At 39.8% G+C, this 18,179-nt stretch overlaps 3 protein-coding genes and 1 long non-coding RNA gene across 9 annotated transcripts; 1 reads left to right on the top strand and 3 right to left on the bottom strand.

Moving 5' to 3' along the window:
- Positions 1–2,862: 2,862 nt before the first annotated feature.
- LOC135940543 (uncharacterized) lies at positions 2,863–5,984 on the bottom strand. Of its 4 annotated transcripts, XM_065485471.1 has the most exons (8): positions 5,788–5,925; positions 4,981–5,189; positions 4,641–4,743; positions 4,456–4,577; positions 3,963–4,135; positions 3,560–3,901; positions 3,320–3,501; positions 3,007–3,269 (listed from the first exon to the last, which is right to left on the bottom strand). In XM_065485471.1, exons 2-8 carry the CDS (start codon positions 5,167–5,169, stop codon positions 3,148–3,150), a joined length of 1,233 nt encoding a protein of 410 aa, XP_065341543.1. In that variant the 5' UTR covers positions 5,170–5,189; positions 5,788–5,925; the 3' UTR covers positions 3,007–3,147. The 4 variants fall into 4 exon arrangements, with proteins under 4 accessions (XP_065341541.1, XP_065341540.1, XP_065341542.1 ...); XM_065485469.1 differs by having other exon boundaries at positions 2,863–3,501; positions 5,864–5,984; XM_065485468.1 differs by having other exon boundaries at positions 2,863–3,501.
- Positions 5,482–10,393, top strand: LOC135940547 (uncharacterized). The gene is made up of 3 exons (XR_010574889.1): positions 5,482–5,916; positions 5,971–6,434; positions 10,304–10,393. It is a non-coding gene; the product is annotated as an uncharacterized LOC135940547 (long non-coding RNA).
- LOC135940542 (sialin-like) lies at positions 9,329–14,311 on the bottom strand. Its single transcript, XM_065485467.1, has 9 exons — positions 13,526–14,311; positions 12,384–12,543; positions 11,362–11,595; positions 11,124–11,298; positions 10,940–11,067; positions 10,768–10,888; positions 10,439–10,715; positions 9,912–10,032; positions 9,329–9,858 (listed from the first exon to the last, which is right to left on the bottom strand). The coding sequence occupies exons 1-9, from the start codon at positions 13,588–13,590 to the stop codon at positions 9,616–9,618; spliced, it is 1,524 nt and encodes a 507-aa protein (XP_065341539.1). The 5' UTR covers positions 13,591–14,311; the 3' UTR covers positions 9,329–9,615.
- Positions 14,312–14,432: 121 nt separating this feature from the next.
- Positions 14,433–18,110, bottom strand: LOC135940541 (vesicular glutamate transporter 2-like). Of its 3 annotated transcripts, none has more exons than XM_065485463.1 (10): positions 17,970–18,110; positions 17,622–17,784; positions 17,494–17,571; positions 17,282–17,437; positions 17,050–17,224; positions 16,848–16,984; positions 16,582–16,705; positions 16,383–16,516; positions 16,060–16,323; positions 14,433–15,810 (listed from the first exon to the last, which is right to left on the bottom strand). In XM_065485463.1, the coding sequence occupies exons 1-10, from the start codon at positions 18,077–18,079 to the stop codon at positions 15,607–15,609; spliced, it is 1,545 nt and encodes a 514-aa protein (XP_065341535.1). In that variant the 5' UTR covers positions 18,080–18,110; the 3' UTR covers positions 14,433–15,606. The 3 variants fall into 3 exon arrangements, with proteins under 3 accessions (XP_065341535.1, XP_065341536.1, XP_065341537.1); XM_065485464.1 differs by having other exon boundaries at positions 16,851–16,984; XM_065485465.1 differs by lacking the exon at positions 17,282–17,437.
- Positions 18,111–18,179: the final 69 nt, after the last annotated feature.

The raw sequence follows: 18,179 nt of genomic DNA, 5'->3' as shown, positions 1-18,179 counted from the left end.
CAATCGCGCGCAGACTCCACCTCCTTTAATGGTATAAATACACGTACATTATCAACTGCTGGGTGCGTAATTATTTTATAAACTACCCCCGCGCGCGTGATGTCGACGTTATATCACTATCTAATGGCGCGCCCTCCTCTCTCTACCGCTCAACGGATTAATCGTGCGGCTTTTTATTCTCTCGTCGCTCTCTCGCTGATTTGTTTGCCTGATGCGCGCTCGCGGGGGTGGACGGAGGCAGGGTAGGCTGCTCCAGGTACGCGGCGAGTTAATTAGATCGACTGCTGCAGCCCAGTGTTGTGTTGTAAATAGCAAAGTTGGCATTTATGATGAGATGCGTTGTGTGATGGACTTGCATGTCAGCAGCCATTATTTTTTACTCTTTTTGGTTGGAGGAAACTGACTGTGAGTTTAAGTGAAGCATTTGAAAGGCTTTTTCATATCTATCTTGCAAATCAATACAATAACAAAATTGCATCAACAGTCAATTGATATGATTTTGCGAGTTATGGAACAAATATTCCTAATGATCTCTGAAGTCTACTGTAGGAGGCGAAGCATTCAATCGATTTTTCTAGCTTTGAAATGGATGGTAAATTTATTGAAAGATTAATTATGACGGATAGACGCAAACTTCTTTGAAATCCAATCATCTGTTTTCAAACCGAGAACCCTAAAAATTAAGTTATTTTAATCCGCTACCAATTCGAATATTGCAATAAATTTGAGCCAAAAGGCATTCAGTGGAAAGGAAAAATATATGTTTCGACTGAATTGCTACAAATACAGTATATTAAAATGCAATAATTTAGTTTAGATAGATAATACACGCGCACGCTTAAATTAACTCAGTGAGTATTATTTCAGCTATTTCCAGTAAAAATTTATACTTTAAAACAATTTAAATTCTCGCACTATGCAGGTTTTAAAATAAGCATTATTTTTAAGTCAACACATAACAATATAAGTCAAAGGTTCAAATTAAATCGTTGCCAAAGGGAACAAGCGCGTGAGCTCAGCTTAAATTAATGATAATTATTCACGACCGCTTTTAATTTTTTTCTTGTTAAAACAATCAAGCGCAAGGAGTGTGATTTATTCACAAACAGGCCGGGAGCACAAGCACGATAATTGATAGAACACCTGCAAATGCACCGCGCGCGCAAGTAAGCGTCTGTCGCAAAAAGCAATCGCCATAACTCAAGAGACGAGTCATTTTATATCAAGATTAAGAAGGGGTTGAGGCCTTTCGAAAGCTCTTAGCCAAACAGCAATGTCAAGAATTTGCATCGCACTAAATTACCCCGGCGACGGAGTGAGCTCTATAAAACACACAAAGCCGAATACCGACGAGGGTCACACGTGGCGAAGACAAAAATGCGCACCGCCGCACTTGGACGGCCAACAACTTGAGGCCGAATTAAATCAACTCTGGCGGCTGGCGACAAAATCGACACATATAACTTGGATTACTCGCCTTTGGAACCAGTGTATTCCATAACGCTATTTAGTCCCGAAAAACGTGTTCGTATATGTATATCGGCGCTCGCGCGTTTTATTCTTATAGATCTGAAAACGCTCGTGCACCTTTATCCAACAAGAGTCTTTTGGCTCCAAATGAAACTTTATTTGCTCTGCTCTCTCAGCGGTACAGAAAAATGTGGAGATTGGAATTTTTGAAATAACTTTGCACTCGTGTCCCGCTCGCTGAATGGAATGGGGCGCGCTTGCTGCTGCTGGGAGAATGAAATGTACTGCAGCGCAAAAAGCAAGCGTGGCTGCTGCGAGGGTGGATTAGATCCCATGAATTAAGACACAGTCGAAGGCATGCAAATGGGTTCACTTCGATTAACTATCAAGCTCAATGAATTAATCTATTTCGCAGACGAGACAATTACTCGCTTCTTTCCATACAACAGAATTCTTAAATTTAACTTTTACTTTTTACGTATACTGAATTCATTCATCATTAAGCTTAACCAATTAGGATTGTTCATTTATTTTAAGAATTTATTAATGCAATTGTTAATTAATTAATGCAAAGTTCATATTCGCACTAGTTTTAAAATGCTTTTACATTATAACTGTTTTACAGCATCCAAACCAAGAAGATATCAAAGTGCGATTTAAGCCAAATTATTATTTCAAATTAAGTCCGCTTTTTACCAACCATGGATGGAGTAAAGCGAATTTTCTTTGCCTTGAAGAATTTACTCAAATGGTTTCATGGGCTTGATGTTAAGTCCCCAAAAACTAAACTTAAACTTATTTAACATACAAACTTTCCCCTCTCAAATAGTGAAGAAAAGGTTGTCGCCAGTACTCTCTGCGTAGACAAAAATTGTGAAATAATTTAGGAAGTTCCAAACCTTGAAATATCTTTCAAAAGTTTGTTGTTAAGCTAATGATTGTTGGCTGTCGGCCATTTCCAATTTAAATTTCTTCAGTACAATTTTAATTTCACTCCTTTATTTTGTTTTTATCCCCTATAGCTCTACTTTGGTGCAGACATAATGCATACTTTTTACTGCTGTTCCTTGGCGTTTAATACATGCCGCTGCCAGAGAGGCGGCAGCTTCAATAAGAGCGCTCCCTGCTTTTGATACGAGTTTTTATTTGAGGCTATATTAGCGCTCGCATTCCCTTATTAAAGCCCTGCGCGCTCTCAGAGATGTATTATTATATGTTTAAATGTACGAGCGCGGGCGCCATTCGCTCCCCTCCCAGCAGAGCGGGCCATTATCATATTTTGGTTTAGAGTTCATTTTCATCAATAATAAAATCCTTAAATTTGACTCTTAAATAGACTCTCATAGCTTGAAAGGGACTATAGCTCAGAAAGAATCAAATAAGACAAATTACTGATGCTGTATGATAATCAACCAAGATTATATGATCCTTAAGTTATTAAACTTTTATTGTAGACAAAATTATCTATTTAGATTTTATAATCCAGGAAGATCTGAACTGTTCACCTTTTACCCATCTGCTGGCAGCTGCCTACTCCTGGGTCTCAGAACGCGGCCTGAAGGGATGTCACTCTCAAGATTTGGCTCCAGTATCTGATTGGGGTACATGGAATTGTCCTCAGCAATCCTCTTCAAGAGTGGGTGCTGCTTATTGACCTCTTCAACTAAGCTAGGCTGGCTACAACCAACATCTTTGTTCTTGGGTTTCTGTTTTGTCTTCTTGTTCTTGGACGCTGTTTTCTTCTCCTCCTTGGTCTCTAAAGCAGACTGCTTCTTCTTGCCATTCATTTGACCCTCCTCCTTTGAGCAAATTTTCAGAGTTTTGATGGTTTTGATCTTCTTAATGGAACCTTTCTTGTGAGCTTTGCTTTTCCCTTGGATTCCAGCCTTTCGAGGAACCTTGGCAACATGTGGAGAGTTTAAAGTTTCACTCTTTCCCTGTTTAACAATTGGTTTCCGTTCTGGAATTTGGCCAGCCAAGATGAGAGCTTTGATGAAATGTAACCGAGCTTGGTTGTACTTTTTGGAGCTGCTTTAAAAATATAGAGTGGATTAAGAAACAGGAAAAGATAAGCAGCAGTATTATATACCTAGATCCAAATAAATTCCTAGCAGCAGTCTTGAGGGAAAACTTGTTAGGGTTTCTCAAATGAGGCTTGGCTGAATAATAGTTGACACCGTTGCTCACAGCTGCTTTGTCGTCCAAGTCAATGACTTCGTAAGCAACTGCAGCTGGGCTTTCATCAACTATCTCCGGCCTGGGCTCTGTTAAGGCAGCTGCAACTGGACTTTCACCAAAGAGCTTTGCCTTGAGTTCGGCTTGCAGTCTGGCTTTCTTGGGAGAGTATCCCTTTGGCCGACCTCTTTTCTTTCCAGAGGGAGTTGCTGTTGGAGCTGGTTTGACAAACTCATTCTTCTTCTTCTTCCTACCTCTATGGCCAAAATTTGTTAGTGCTATCAACACTGCGGTAAAAAATTATGTTTAACTGTTACCTTTTCTTGGGGGTTTCCTCAAACGAATAATCAGAACCACTACTTGACTCTTCATCTACTTTGTACTTGCAAGACTGCTGAAGAAAGTATCTCTGCTGAGACAAGGCTTGTTCCTGCTCGCTAATATTCAGGTAAGAATTTTTGGTATGAGCAAGAACAGCTTTTAGCAGCTCCTAAAACATAAAACAGTGTTGAAGGCCCACTGAGTTGAACTTCAACAGGCACTTTTAAGTTTGAAAACGCTTTTTGGCACTCATTTGTTGATAATCACCATAACAATTTATAAGAATTTGATTCCCACTAGTGGTTTTTACTCATTAATATCAGCCCCAAACAGATCGCTTTGCTCACCAAATAGCGAATAAAGTTCACCTCAGTGGGCCTTTAAATTCATTCATACATATAGTAAAATTTTTAAGCGTAAAGATGATAATCATGCAACGGAATTAATCAAGGAATCAAATTCAAGTTATGACACCGCGCTTTAGGTCACCTGGTTGGACAACTCTACTTCGTTAGATTCATTCAGAGAGTCTGCAGCAACTGCTTCAGCAAAGTCTTCAGGGTTGACCAAAGAGCGTTCCTCATCCATCCACTTCAAGAATAATTGAATCCCTATCATATGCAGCGTTAAATGGATTACACAAATATTGAGCGTACAAGCAAACCAATGCTTACTTTCTTTGTGTTCCTCCGTTTCCAGCGCATTTTCAGGATCAGGTTGATTGAAAAACGCGCTCAAATCCAGTGGATTCTTCACAGAAAAAGGACGGTATATGCACTGAAGATAAAAATAAATTAATTATTTCAAGAAGCAAAACTTATTCAATTACTACTCGCTAAAACACATTTTTGTCATATTATTGAATTGAAATTCCGGACATTTTCGTCCAAGCTAACATGAATATAAAAAATAGGACCTAATTAGGATTCAATTGCATAATATTTTTTCTTTTCATTTTAATTTCTACTGGTTATGAATACATACTAAAAATGATAAAATAATTAAACTTTTTACATTTAGGTTGCTGCACCGGACATGAGCCCATTCATATGTGTGGTATCTGATCACCAAGTTTCCAGGTGAACCGTCATTGCTTATGCAGCCAAATGGACAAGGTTCATCCACCAATGATATTGGTGACACCTCTTTATGCGCCTCAAAAGATACTTGTCTGCAAAGCACAAGTTCAGCAGCTGCGTCCATTCTACAGTCAAACGTGTCAACTGAAATAAACAAAAAATAAATTTTATATCTTGTATGAGATAATATTACATGTATGATCATGACTCAATAATATACGTCCACGTACTTTTTGTGGCTCAATTAGTGCCCACTTAACTAATACTGTTAAGTTTAGCATGGACGAAATTATGGCAAGGGGATGGATGCTAATTAAGTCACCATCATAGCACAAAATAAAAAATACATCATCATGTATGTATGTATAATCGAAATGTTATGGAAAAATTTCCATTTCAACTGGGTTGGTATGTAATAGATATTTATATAATTATACATACACTTCTAGCCAGTCACCAATTCTTATGAGAATCCCATAATTTACATATTATTAATGTAGGTGACGAAAATTAAAAATCGCAGCGAAAAGAGTAATATTTCCTGTATCATACACAATGCACTTAAATGTAATTTTTAAAATATACATAATGTACATACATACTTCCATATTATTAATTACACATGTAATACAATATATAATATTATGTGTATGTAATAATAATACGGACACACAGTCATTCAATGACAAAATATGATACGTCCATACATACATCATGTATGTATCATTACATATTTATGTACCTCACTAAAGAAAATCCCGAACTGGACTGGAAAGATGCAGAAACACACTCAGATGTAGGATCATAGGATGACTTACTTCTTCAGTCAGAGCACCTCAAGTCAAGAAGAAGTATGAAGTATTGTGATTGTGTATGTAATAATATCTCTTCTCTACTATTGACTGTACATATGAATGTAAAATAGTGCGAGAGTGTATTGGAGTCTCCAGTGGTGAGGAGGAGGATACGTGAAGGCAAGAACAACAACTGGAGTTAGAGCACAGATTTGAGATTTTTCCAGAATAAGAGAAGTTGAGACTTGATAGACACGTTGTGCTGCGATCGTACTTTGCCTTTGCACTGCGGACTGCAGTGCAGATGAGTGGAGCAAACAGCAGCTGAGTGGAATGAGAATGAGGACTTGTGGTGGATCATAGCAGGTGCAAATAGAAATAGTGTAGTTATTCAAGAGTAAGAGTTGTCGATTGCCGATGCCGAGATTGAGAATTGAGATGCACTGCAAGGTGCAAGAAGTATGTACCAAGTTTAGTGTCAGGTCTGGTGCCAGCTGCTAGAAACGCCCTGAGATTCGGCGTTAGCAGTAGAGGGCAGAGAGCTTTATACCACACGTCAGACGTCATTCTCGTCATGTCGCAAATTTGCAAGGGTGTAAGTACGCATATCATATAAAATAATTAAATATTATTAATTAATTTGTGCATTACAAAATTCATGGCTCTATATGCACTTATGTATTCTTATTAGCATAAACCAAACCCCACAGAAATTTATTCGCAGAGTTTACGATGAACAAATTGACTTCTGAATTTAAAGAAGCTTGCGGGGGGGGGGGGGTTCGGAAACTACAAAATAAAATATAAATAATTGCCAACGAGAACAGGCAATAGAGCATGCAATCATTTCATTCGTTATATAGATGTAAAGGGATTTTTTTCCATTTCTAGGTGACACAAAGTTGGACAGAGTCAACCGAATTGAAGGAAATTTGGTATGTTGATTGCCTTGGTGAGGGTTATCAACCAATAGTATTTCATATTCGAAATCTAAAAATTGCTTATCTTAAAGGGGTATACCCTTTTTGTCAGAGTATAGAAAGCGCTGCTCCAATTTTTTTTATTAGTTTTTTACTTAATATTAGATTACATTCGAAATTAAATGCGTCCGCGATATTTAAAAAATTAACTCCACTCTTACAAAAAACTAAAGTGGTTGTAAGGTTAAGGCAAGGGCACGCCAAAAAACGAAACTGAAATTTGGGACAAAACTAAAACTCGTGCGTACAAACACCAAGGGACAAGGGACGCAAAACCTTTTGTTACTGCCCAAGAAAAACCGCAAAAATGACAGTCAACAATAGCCATGCAAAGTGTTCGCATGGATAGTGCACAAACTGCTGCGCAATTACGGCAGCGAGTAATGATTACACGTGCGAACTGGCAGCAAAGAAAAGGGTTGCTGCACCCCATTTGCACCGCAGCAGAGCACAATGCTCATTACGGTGTTGCACACGAGCCAGATATTATATACAGACGGTGGGCAGAAAACCTTGGCGCAATTGTCCACCAGGCAGCATCACATTACGGCTGGCCGAGCTCATAGCATCCGTTTCGCACAGCTCACGACTGTGCCTGCTTGTCTGCCGTACAATAATGCAGGGAGCGAGCGACGAGGAATCGTGCTGGCAACGCGCACAGCTCGGCGAGGATGGCACACGTTTAATTAAATCTGTCTGTGTGCCTCCGCTCGAGCGAGTCCCTCCCAAGAAAATTAGACGACCTTTTCGCAGGGCTATTACTGCTACCCCAGGGGGCGAGAACGCGTGGATATGGGGGTTGTTTTGCACTCTCGAGTGCCCTGTTATTACTCCTGAGTCGAGATCGAGAGCGACGGGGCGCGCACCCCTCGTGAAATTGATGATCCAGATAATCGACATTATTAATCTAACGAAAAGTTACTTATTTCGTGCCGCTTTGTCCTCTCATGTCGAATGTGCACGATCAAACTGCTTTTCAGTGGTGTACAACGATATCGCCGTGCAAAACGGATTTTCACTGAATCGGGTTTCAGAATCCGACGAACTCTTTTTCTGCGTGTCCTTATTTTAGAGAAATAGTAAAAAAGGTAGTTGGTGTTCTAGTTCTTATTATGAGATTTTGTCATCATATATTTCGACTTAAAAGAGTTCGGGTCAGTTGAATGAAACACGCGATGATTTCAATTTCATTTCAAGCAGTGATTATTAACTCAACTACTAAACTTTTTTTACAAAATCAACAAAAGGGGCCCTGAAATCTTGTTTTCGAACTTCATGTGGCAATTTAAGAATTTATTTGAATTATATTAAATTGCTGTGTACTATTAATCGGGATGAAATTGGGGTTTTCTTTATTTTCATGATTTACAACCGAATAGTTAGAAAATATTTTTGTAATGTACTTAACTAGATTAATTAATTAATAAGTCAATATGGAAATATTAAATTGACCCAATTTCTGTTTCTGGTGAATGATGAAGATTTTCATTCATTCAAAAAGGTCATTTTTTTTCTAGGGAAAGGAATTTTTTCATAGTTCATGCTAAAAAACACTCACCCATTTAACATGACCATTTTTTTGCAAGCTTAATTAAGCTTTATGAAACACTGTTATCTACGACTCAGCTTTGAGAGTTCGGTATTCAGTAATAAAGTACCTAATAATCACTCATTAACATCCCCGTTTTAAAGGCACACTTCTCTGACTCTCGTCAAAAGTTTAATATTAAAATTTTCAATCGCATGCTGGGCAGGGTAGGACATACGCGTGCTCGGCAGCACGTGGAGGTCGCGCGCAATAAATTCAATCCCAATAAGACAGGATAGAGAGCGAGCGGGAGGAAAGCAGCAGCAGCAGCAGCAGGGTCGTTATGAATATTGATTAGATCAGTGTCGAGTGTGGGAGTGCGATGAGCGGCTTATCAGCTCCACTTTTAATAAAATCCGAGCTTTTATTTCAAGGGCCTCAGACAATATGCGCCGCGGCCAGGCGGAGGGGTGGTCGGAGCCATTGTGCGTGGCGCTGGCGCGCAGGGGATGATTGTGAGCCTATTATTAGAGTTTGCAGATGTAATAAAATCGCACCCTCGCCCTGGGTCGGCTTGCTCTCTGGTCACCACATACAAATACGAAGAGGGTTGTTCCGAAGGTTATAAACACACACACGCGCGCGCGCGCGCGCGCTTGAAAGCGATATTGCCGGCGGCGCGGCGGCGGCGAAGGGGAGGTTTTCTCTGTATTTATTGTCACACCAGCGACTTTAATATTACACTGTCATTTGTCATGCAGCTGCATAATAATATAATAACTCACGGTGGCCGCCTTTTATTATCCAGCCGGCTCTCTTGTTCTCGCTTCTTCGGCGATGAATCAGGCCTGCTGCTGATTTATTCCTTCCCAAGGAGAGCCGGCGTTGTGCACGAATAATGATTGTGTGTTTACAATTTGCGCTCTCTGTAAATACGCAAGGCAATTCGCATCGGATCGGGTGGCACGAAGAAATTCGATGTTTGCAAAATATATTTTATTTGCCTTTTGTGTTTGAATTACAAAAACAAAAGTAATTGAGCCTGACCAGAATTTTTTAAATTCGTTACCTTGCTCATCTGAGGAACAAAACATCATCCAAGTTCCATGCAGATTTAATAAACAACATGGGTTTCAATATCCTTTTATATTTTTTAATCAATTCGATTGGAAAAAAATACTCTTCAAGCGAAGTGAAACCCAAATAGTATTATCACAAACACCTGTCATTACTGTCATTATTATCGATTTAGCTTTATCTGGCTACGCTTAGAAATCGTTGATATCATTATGGTACAGTTTGGGCCTCGGTAGCTTGAGCTGTTCTGTGGAGTTGAAGTCGTAGAGACCGTTGTAGCGATCGTGTTCATTCTTCTTGACTTCTGCGGGACTCGGTTCGTCTAGTATCGCCCACGGCTGTCGTTCGCCAGAAGCGCAGATCGCGTAAATCACAGCTCCAAACAAGTATATCGCGCTGGCTATGTAGAAAACTATTTTCCACTCTTCCACACTCTGCGTCAAGATTTACTTTTAACTTTTCAAACAACTCAAACTTTTATACTGACCTTGCTATGGACAATTATGCCAGTCAGTGCCGGACTAATGATGCCAGGTAGTGTCGCAAATGTGTTGGACAGCCCCATCAAAACACTGGCATATTGAGGTGCGATATCAAGGTGATTTACACTGAAATCAAAAGAATTTATGGAATTAATCGGATATATGATAACAAATTGCTGTTATAAAAAAAAATAAGATCTGATGAAAAAATGTATGCATAAATCAAAATATACTTCTTGAGATGTGCTTATACTATAAGGGTTATTTTTCAAAAGTTTCCTTAAATATGTTGGGAGCGTTGATAGTATAATATCGACGGACAAAATAATTAAGTACGGCTACAGTCATAATAACGGCTTCTCTTTTAACACTCTGGATGTATTGTTTATTTTTTCAGAAATGAGCGGTCAAAAAGTTTCTGACAACGTGGTATGCAACCTGCGAAGCTGCTGACTGTTGCATATTGCCTGCCTCGCATAACTGGTGGTAATTTAAACATCCATAATAATTCTTTAACACACTTGACGCTTACCTGAATCCACTCCAGGCGAATCCACCGAGTCCGACAGCCACCGTGAGACAAGCCACGGATGCCAATGGAGTCAGAAGGTACGCTGCGAGCATCATGAACGTTGTCTGGCTGATGAAGGCACCACAGTTGAAAAGCTTCCTGACGCCAGTCGTTGAGATGAACTCTTTTGACCGTAGCCAGTCAGCAAGATGTCCAGCCATCTGGAGAACCGCGGCCATGGCAAGGTAGGGTAAAGCAGACAATAATCCTGCGTCCTTCAGGTCAAACTCGAGCGTATCTTTCATAAATGAATTATTTTAAATATTTTTACTAAGTTATCTTGGTCATACCTTTCATGAAGGTGGGCAGTTGTGTCAGGAGAGTGTAAAATCCCCAATTTTCGGCAAAGTGCGCCGTAATGATTGCCCAAACTGGTGCTGATTTGAAGAACTGTCCCCATGGTGGGCTTGTCTTCAGAGGGAAATTTTATTACTGTTAGAACGTACTTCACTGCTGGCTTACTTTTTGTGGCTGTTGACCTAGTGACTTCTGGATATATTCCAGCTCTTCCTGGCTGATGCGTGGGTCAAGCTCTGGCCCTTCTCTCACCACAGCCACCCAAACTGCATACCAAACCAAGCCTATGAATCCTGCGAAAATATGAATTAAAAATGAGCACAAAATTGAAATATAGCAATAAATATACCGAACACGTAGAAAACATAAGGCCAGCCAACATGCTTTGCGAGGTAGCCAGAGAGTGGAAGGGCAACCACTGTGCCAACGTAGCTGCCTGAAAAAGCCAAAGTTGCCAATTTGCTACGCTCCATAGGCGGCGCCCACCTAGCCCAGACCGCGTGAATACATGGATATGTGACGCCCTAAAATGGCATTATATAATTTGAATCAGTATTACGGGGTAAATTACCACGTAGGATCATTACCTCAAAGACACCTTCTAAAACTCTGAGCACAAAAAGAAAGGTGACGCCTCCAGTAGCTGCTAAAGGCGTTAAAAGGGTCAAAAGCGCGGTGGACGCTATTCCGGCACCGAAAAGGAGGGCGCCTCCGACTCTTGCTCCTAGCCAACCACCCGGGATTTGGGTGATTATGTAACCATAGAAAAAGGAGCTGAGTAAAAGTCCTCTTGTCTTGGAGTCCCAATCAAAGTCTCTTTTCTGTAATGAAATATAATTTTTATTAGGTGCTTGCTGGAATATCCAAATCCAGAAATTAAAAATATATTAGATATTGGTTAATCTTTTATTATGCAAAGCAAACTTTTAATTTTTATATTGATCGCGCTCTGTATTATTTAACCACAAAAGTCGGAGTGCTTTATGAACCGTATGATCGAATTTGCGGTTAAGGAAAGCTAGCTCGATTTCACGCAGCTGTCTCATTTTGCCCTTCCTGATTTCCAAGCGTCAATCATGGGTAAAAATCCCCGATAGAATTTGTCGTGGTTATACCAATACCAAAGGTGCTATTTTCACGCACGAATGCAGATGGAGCCGATCTTCAAAGCGCGCTGACAATGATGCATTCATTGATCATAATACTTTCACAATACGCGATCGCGCTCGCTGCAGATATTCTCAAGAGAACGGCTTGACATTTCAACAGTTGCGAAGCTGCCGCCTCAAGAAAGCCGGCGATGGTAAAATAAAAAGGTTCCTCGTAAGGCAATGCCTTGAACAAATTGATTTTGCGACATCCATGCAACAGAAATTGCATAATTGGCAATGTTTGGAAGAAATAATGCAATGAATTTAAGTTCCTTTAAACAAGCATACTTTAGAGGAAAATGATAGTGCACAAAGTTAAGTACCTCTAAAGGTAAATTTCAATTACGGAGAGAGTATCCTTATTAACTGATATTTACTGACTTATTATTTGATTTAAAGGCGTTTGTTGACGGAATGAAAGTTTTTTCGTTGATATAATGAAAATAATTTCAAATTACCTGAATGACGGTACCGTTGTCCAGAGTAACTGTGTAATTGCTGGTCATCGCGACAATGGCCACGCTCAAATTGACTCGCAGAGCGTAAACGTTCCAGAATCCAAGGAACGCTAAAAACGCGACTAAGTACCTTCTAGGCATCGAACAGCATCCAGATTTACTGTAGAAATTGAAATGTTTCATGCATTAGCTTTATACTTTTTATATTTGTCTTATACTCATATTAAACTCAGGAACAACAGGTGATAGGAAGAGTTCTGGATTTATAAGATTAATGGATATAAGTGACACTTTGAATTAAAGACTGCGCAATGCCAATCAAGGATAACCTGTAAGCGAGAAGGGGACTGGTTTTGCGGGAATGCAATCGGTGCAAATAAATTTTATGTTCAAAGTATTTGACTTGGCTGACGAAGTGTCGTCTGGAATTTATACTTTTGATTTATATGGAATGCGTCTAAGCGTGACTGTTAAAATCCGTGATAAATTAACTAACTAGGAAAAGAGTAAGATACTTGGCTTTTTATTGTTTATTTTATTGCTCATTGCTCACAATCAGTCTAATTACCAAAGTTGCAACTACTTCAATTGGTAACAAGTGCTTCGTGCTGCTCAGCTCCTTTCATTTGCGTTTTTTTCAGCGTAAAACAACATTTTTTTAATTGAAAGTATAAATAAAAGAAAATATGGGTTAAATTTTGATTTAACGTTCGTTTCTATCGATGATTATTCTTCATGCTGATTTCATCTTGTCACAACGCTAACTGTGAAAAAAGTGTTCTTTTAAAACTTTTTACTGATGATCAGACAAAACTTTAAAACGCACATTTAATCCAGTGAAAAGGTATTTTAAAAATATTGTTGAACTTTTCCTAAGTATATTTTACTTTGCAAAGAGTTCACATATTTTAAGTAAAATTTTATTTCGTAATATGGAAATGCAAAAAGCTACTATTACTACCGTTATAATTATAAAGGCTTTTTATAGTTAAAAACATGTGTGCCGAAAATGAAAGAGTGAAATTTGGTCGTCACGAGCAGGTGAAACTGTTTTAATACACATAAACCCCTTGGGCAGTGGGTCACAAGAGTTGAAAAGATAGCGCTAGCTGCCACACAAATTTATAATTCACTTTTCGTACCTGGTCGGCCGCTCCGAAGAAGTTGTCTCCGAGATTTGCATACTGCTCTCACTTCTTGAAGCCATATTATCCAATATTGTTACAAAAGTTTGATAATGAAGCTGTAACAACTGCACTTTTGATTTAGCGAATCGGAGCAAAACGCACCTTTATAGTCGTCGCACAAGACACAAAAGCAAGCATGTTAAAAAGAAGCACAGAATAAAACGTCCGTGGTGATTGTACACAAGCGCTGGCGCTCGCTCGTTCGCTCGCTCTCGGCTCGCGCGCTGGGCCAAATGAGTCGAATCCTATTGCCTCGTGCTGGCCAAGCAGCAATAATCCATCCGCTCCTCCAGCCGGAGCCGCCCAACCACTTTCACTTCATAAGTCCTCTCGTTCCTGCTAAGTGCTAAAAGCGCTGCATAAAAGGCGCAAATGCGTCTGATCACTCTCTAACGGCAAGGCAAAGCACTGTGGGAATCGAGATTTGCACTGATTGATTGGCAAAGGTCATTGCTGCACTTTTAAATGCTCCACATTTGCAGCTGAGTAATTGACCGTGTTGCTTGTTATCTCGTTCGGACTTTCTCCGCACACACTTCCTTCATAAATTAGACCGGCAGCTACCTGCATATCCTCGCGACTATTAATTAAGTGTTCATTGATTTCGGTTTCTTTTCATTGAGCGCGCTAACTTGCTGGCTCTTTGTTGCAAGCAACGAGTTTCACTTCCTCTGCCAAGAACACACAGCTTATTATTTTCGTTCTCAAAGAGCTGGGATCAGCCTCTCTAGTTGCACTCTTATTGGATCATGTGATGCGACAACTATATCCGATTTCTAAACATTCTCGCCAACGTGCTGTACGAGACAAGAGCCTATTTGTGCTCTATTTGTTTCGCACTTAAAAGTAAAACTCGGCTGTATTTTGTTCTTGCAGGTATAGACACTTTATTACACACAAACATACATTAAATTCTATACTTGTGAGTCAACATAACAACAAACGAGAAACTTAACCCTTTAAATCATCAACAGTGCAAAGCAAGCAGTTTGAGAAATCCTGTCCTCATGTGATCTTACAATTAGCTTCCATAGCATATTTGTGCATGCTCTTTTGAGTGTGCTATTCTACTGGGTATTTTAATATTAACATCCTTACTACATTTTCCTTTAATATTTGTTCTAAAATATAATTTTGTGATATATTTATCCTTTAAGAAAACAGTGTAAGCGAAGCAACGTAATCCTAGAGTGAATGTAAGCACTTTCATGCTTGGAATAATTGATCCTGAGAAATTGCACGAATGGTCAATTCAAATTAGGATCAACAAATTTACGTTATCACAGGTTGGGGCTTTTCGAAATGCGCGTTTTTCCTACTGGGTGCATCTAAATAAAATTAACACGTGAAAAACAAGCACACATGACAAAAACTGCTATTAATATAATTGCATATTTGTGTATCTTCCCAAAAATATTTTCTTGCTAAGCACATTTACTTTGATATATTTTAACATAAGATATATATGATATATTATGTGACACTATTATTAGGATAGACGAGGAATACGGAGTAGTTATAGGCTTTTAAAACTAGCTGGAGTAGTGTAAACAACCATTGTGCATTATACAAATAATAATGGTACGGATTAGGAAAACCGTTAATGCTGTGCGAGTCAGAATGACAACAAAGCGCAGTTGTTGTGCAAATTTAAAAAAAATGTTCCTATCGTTTTTATGCTGTAAATCTGGAGATTGCGTATCAATTTAGGCTAAGAATTAGGCTACAAAAGCTAACTCCTGGAATACCCTTTTCTTCCTTTACAAGTGTGTGTACCCATTCAACTTACTTTCTGAGACCGATAAATATTCTTATAAACATAAAATGGCATTAAAATAGTAAAATTTGCTGAAGAATTTTTGGCAGGTGGTCATCTCCAAGACATGTAATTGACTTGTGAAATTTGTGATTACGTAACCGTTATTTTGTTAACTGCGATCTTGAAGCACAAGCCACAAAAATCGACAATAATTGACAAAATTGGTCTGACAGAAAATTTCAACTTGGGCGAATTAAACATGACAGAGAAAAAAGTTTTAATCTGAATCGCCACATGTACCAGAACCGAATGGCAAATCCTCTGTGGAAGCGCGTGAGTGGGTGTCAGCACACAGCAACTCTCCATCCGGTAACTCTGCCCAGCGTTGTAGCTTCCCTGATGCAAACATTGCGTAGAAAACTGCCCCAGCCAGATAAATTCCTCCAGCAATGTAGAAAACGGTTTGCCACTCTTCTGGGGTCTATAAAAAAGTAAGTCATTTTTATTCAAACTTGACTGATGCAGATAATTAACAATTGTTTGGGCTAGTTCTGTGAATTAAGTTGCGCGTTATGAAAAGAGGCCTAGTTACACAATTGATGTCAAAAACTCAATGCACTGTGCTACCTAGCTTTTGCCTCAAGATCTGCTTCGCCAATTCTTATACTGTCACCTCATGTTTAAGTACAGTTTGATATATTATTATTTTAGGAGTAGTCGTGCCTCTCACCTTTCGCTGCACAAGGTGTCCTGTGAGCAGAGGGCTAATCATGCCAGGAAGGGTTGCCACTGTGTTTGATAGGCCCATCAGAATGCTGGCAAACTGTGGTGCTATGTCTAGGGGGTTCACGCTAAATCCGGCCCAAGCAAATCCTCCAAAGCCAACAGCAACAGTCAGGCAAGCCACCACCGCGGTAGCACTTGTGGCGTGTGCCGCTGCTATCAAAAACAGCGTCTGGAAGATGAAAGCACCACACGTGCACAGCTTTCGGACCTGCAGGCATTGAATATTGTTTGGCTGGTGCTTCGAAGTTGGTATGTTTGGCGGCATACTTTTGTCGTAGAGAGATGACCGTTTGAGATTAGGTAATCGGCCAATTGTCCTCCTATTTGAACAACAGTCCCCATGACTAGATACGGCAGAGCTGACAGCAGTCCAGCGTGTTTCAGATCAAATCCAAGCACATCTAAAAGTGGTATATATGCGAGGAAACAATTTCGTATGACTAACGATAATGCTGACTAGCAGTACCGTTCATAAATGTCGGCAGCTCTGTCAGCAGGGTGTAAAATCCCCAGTTTTCGCTGAAATGGGCTAGCATGATCGCCCATACCGGTAATGAAGTGACGAATCTTTTCCATGGAGGGTCCATGTTCTAAAATGTTAAGAATTGGTAGTTGAAATCATTAGCATAATTGGGGGGGGGGGAATTTCTTTCGAGCTATTAATTTGGAAATGTTAGTGAATTTGAACAGAGTAAAAGACAGGCGTTCCCAGCACCAAAAGTGATACTTAACCACCTTCACGTGGTTTGCTGCAGGCCCGACTGTTGCTCTGATGTAGTCAAGTTCTTCTTCAGTGATTTGTTTGTCCTCTTGGGGAGTTTCACTGACCACAATCAGCCAAACGATGCACCAAATAATTGCAATTACGCCTGAATTGCAAACCACAATGAGTGATGATATGAATGATGAAGTTCAATTTTCTGTTGATTATTACCAAAAACATAAAATATCGAAGCCCAGCCAAATGTTTCCGCCAAATATCCTGACAATGGAAGTGATATAACAGTTCCAAAATAGCTTCCAGAAAAAGCAATGGTGACTAATCGGCTCCGCTCTAGTGGTGGCGCCCAGCGACTCCAGACTGCGTGTATGCTTGGGTATGTCACTCCCTGAACAGGGGACAACAATTATTATTCCAGGCAGTTCTATATTTGACCTAAACAAACCTCGAAAATTCCTTCAATAATCCGACCTACTACGAGGTAGTAAAATCCTGTCCAAGCTAAAAGTGGAGTCAAAAGGGTAATGATGGCAGTCACAAGAATACCGAGACCAAACATTTTTTTTCCACCAATTCTTGTCGCCAACCACCCTCCTGGAATCTAGAAAAATAACGAACCATTTTTCCTATTTCCATTTAATATACTAATATACCCACTTGGGTTACTGCATAGCCGTAGAAGAAAGAGCTTAAGATGATTCCTTGTGATTTACTGTCCCAGTCGAAGTCTTGTTCCTAGAATGACACCGAGTTAATTTAAAAAAAATTAATAAGTGTGTCTATACAGTTTTTATATTTCCTTCTGAAATGATTGTTCTGTTTGCTGTCATTGCCACGATTGCCACGCTCAGATTAACTCTCAGTGCGTAAACTTGGCAAAAGCCAAGGAATGCAAGAATTGCCACTACATGTCTTCTCTGTATTCGGCTCAACCACCTGCTGCTTCTCCTAGAAAAAGATGTCATTTCGCTTGATTTACATAATATATGAATTTTTAAGTTTGACAGCACCGACAAAAGCAAAGGTTGACTTAGTATGCATGTGTGACGTTTGACCCTTAATTATAATAGTCAAAATATGCACGTCACGTCTTTAATAATTGGGCAGCGCTTGCAAAAAATCAATAGTAGCACCTTTGATGATGTGGAATTTCCGTCAGTGATTGTGTGTAGTGCAGGTGTGATTTAATTGCGGTTTTCTCGTCCGGACTTGCGTCCGCTGAGCTCGGAGGGGTCGCCAGCATTGTGCTCAACCGTGTCTATTCCATCTTGAAGCCGACTCTCGCGAATTGTGGCCGGGTCGGCCGAAATCGCCAGCCAGATGTCGACTACAATGTTGACATC

This window comes from Cloeon dipterum, chromosome 3, assembly GCF_949628265.1.
Source record: "Cloeon dipterum chromosome 3, ieCloDipt1.1, whole genome shotgun sequence".
Taxonomy (NCBI): domain Eukaryota; kingdom Metazoa; phylum Arthropoda; class Insecta; order Ephemeroptera; family Baetidae; genus Cloeon; species Cloeon dipterum.
This window is presented reverse-complemented; position numbering and strand designations above follow the sequence as displayed.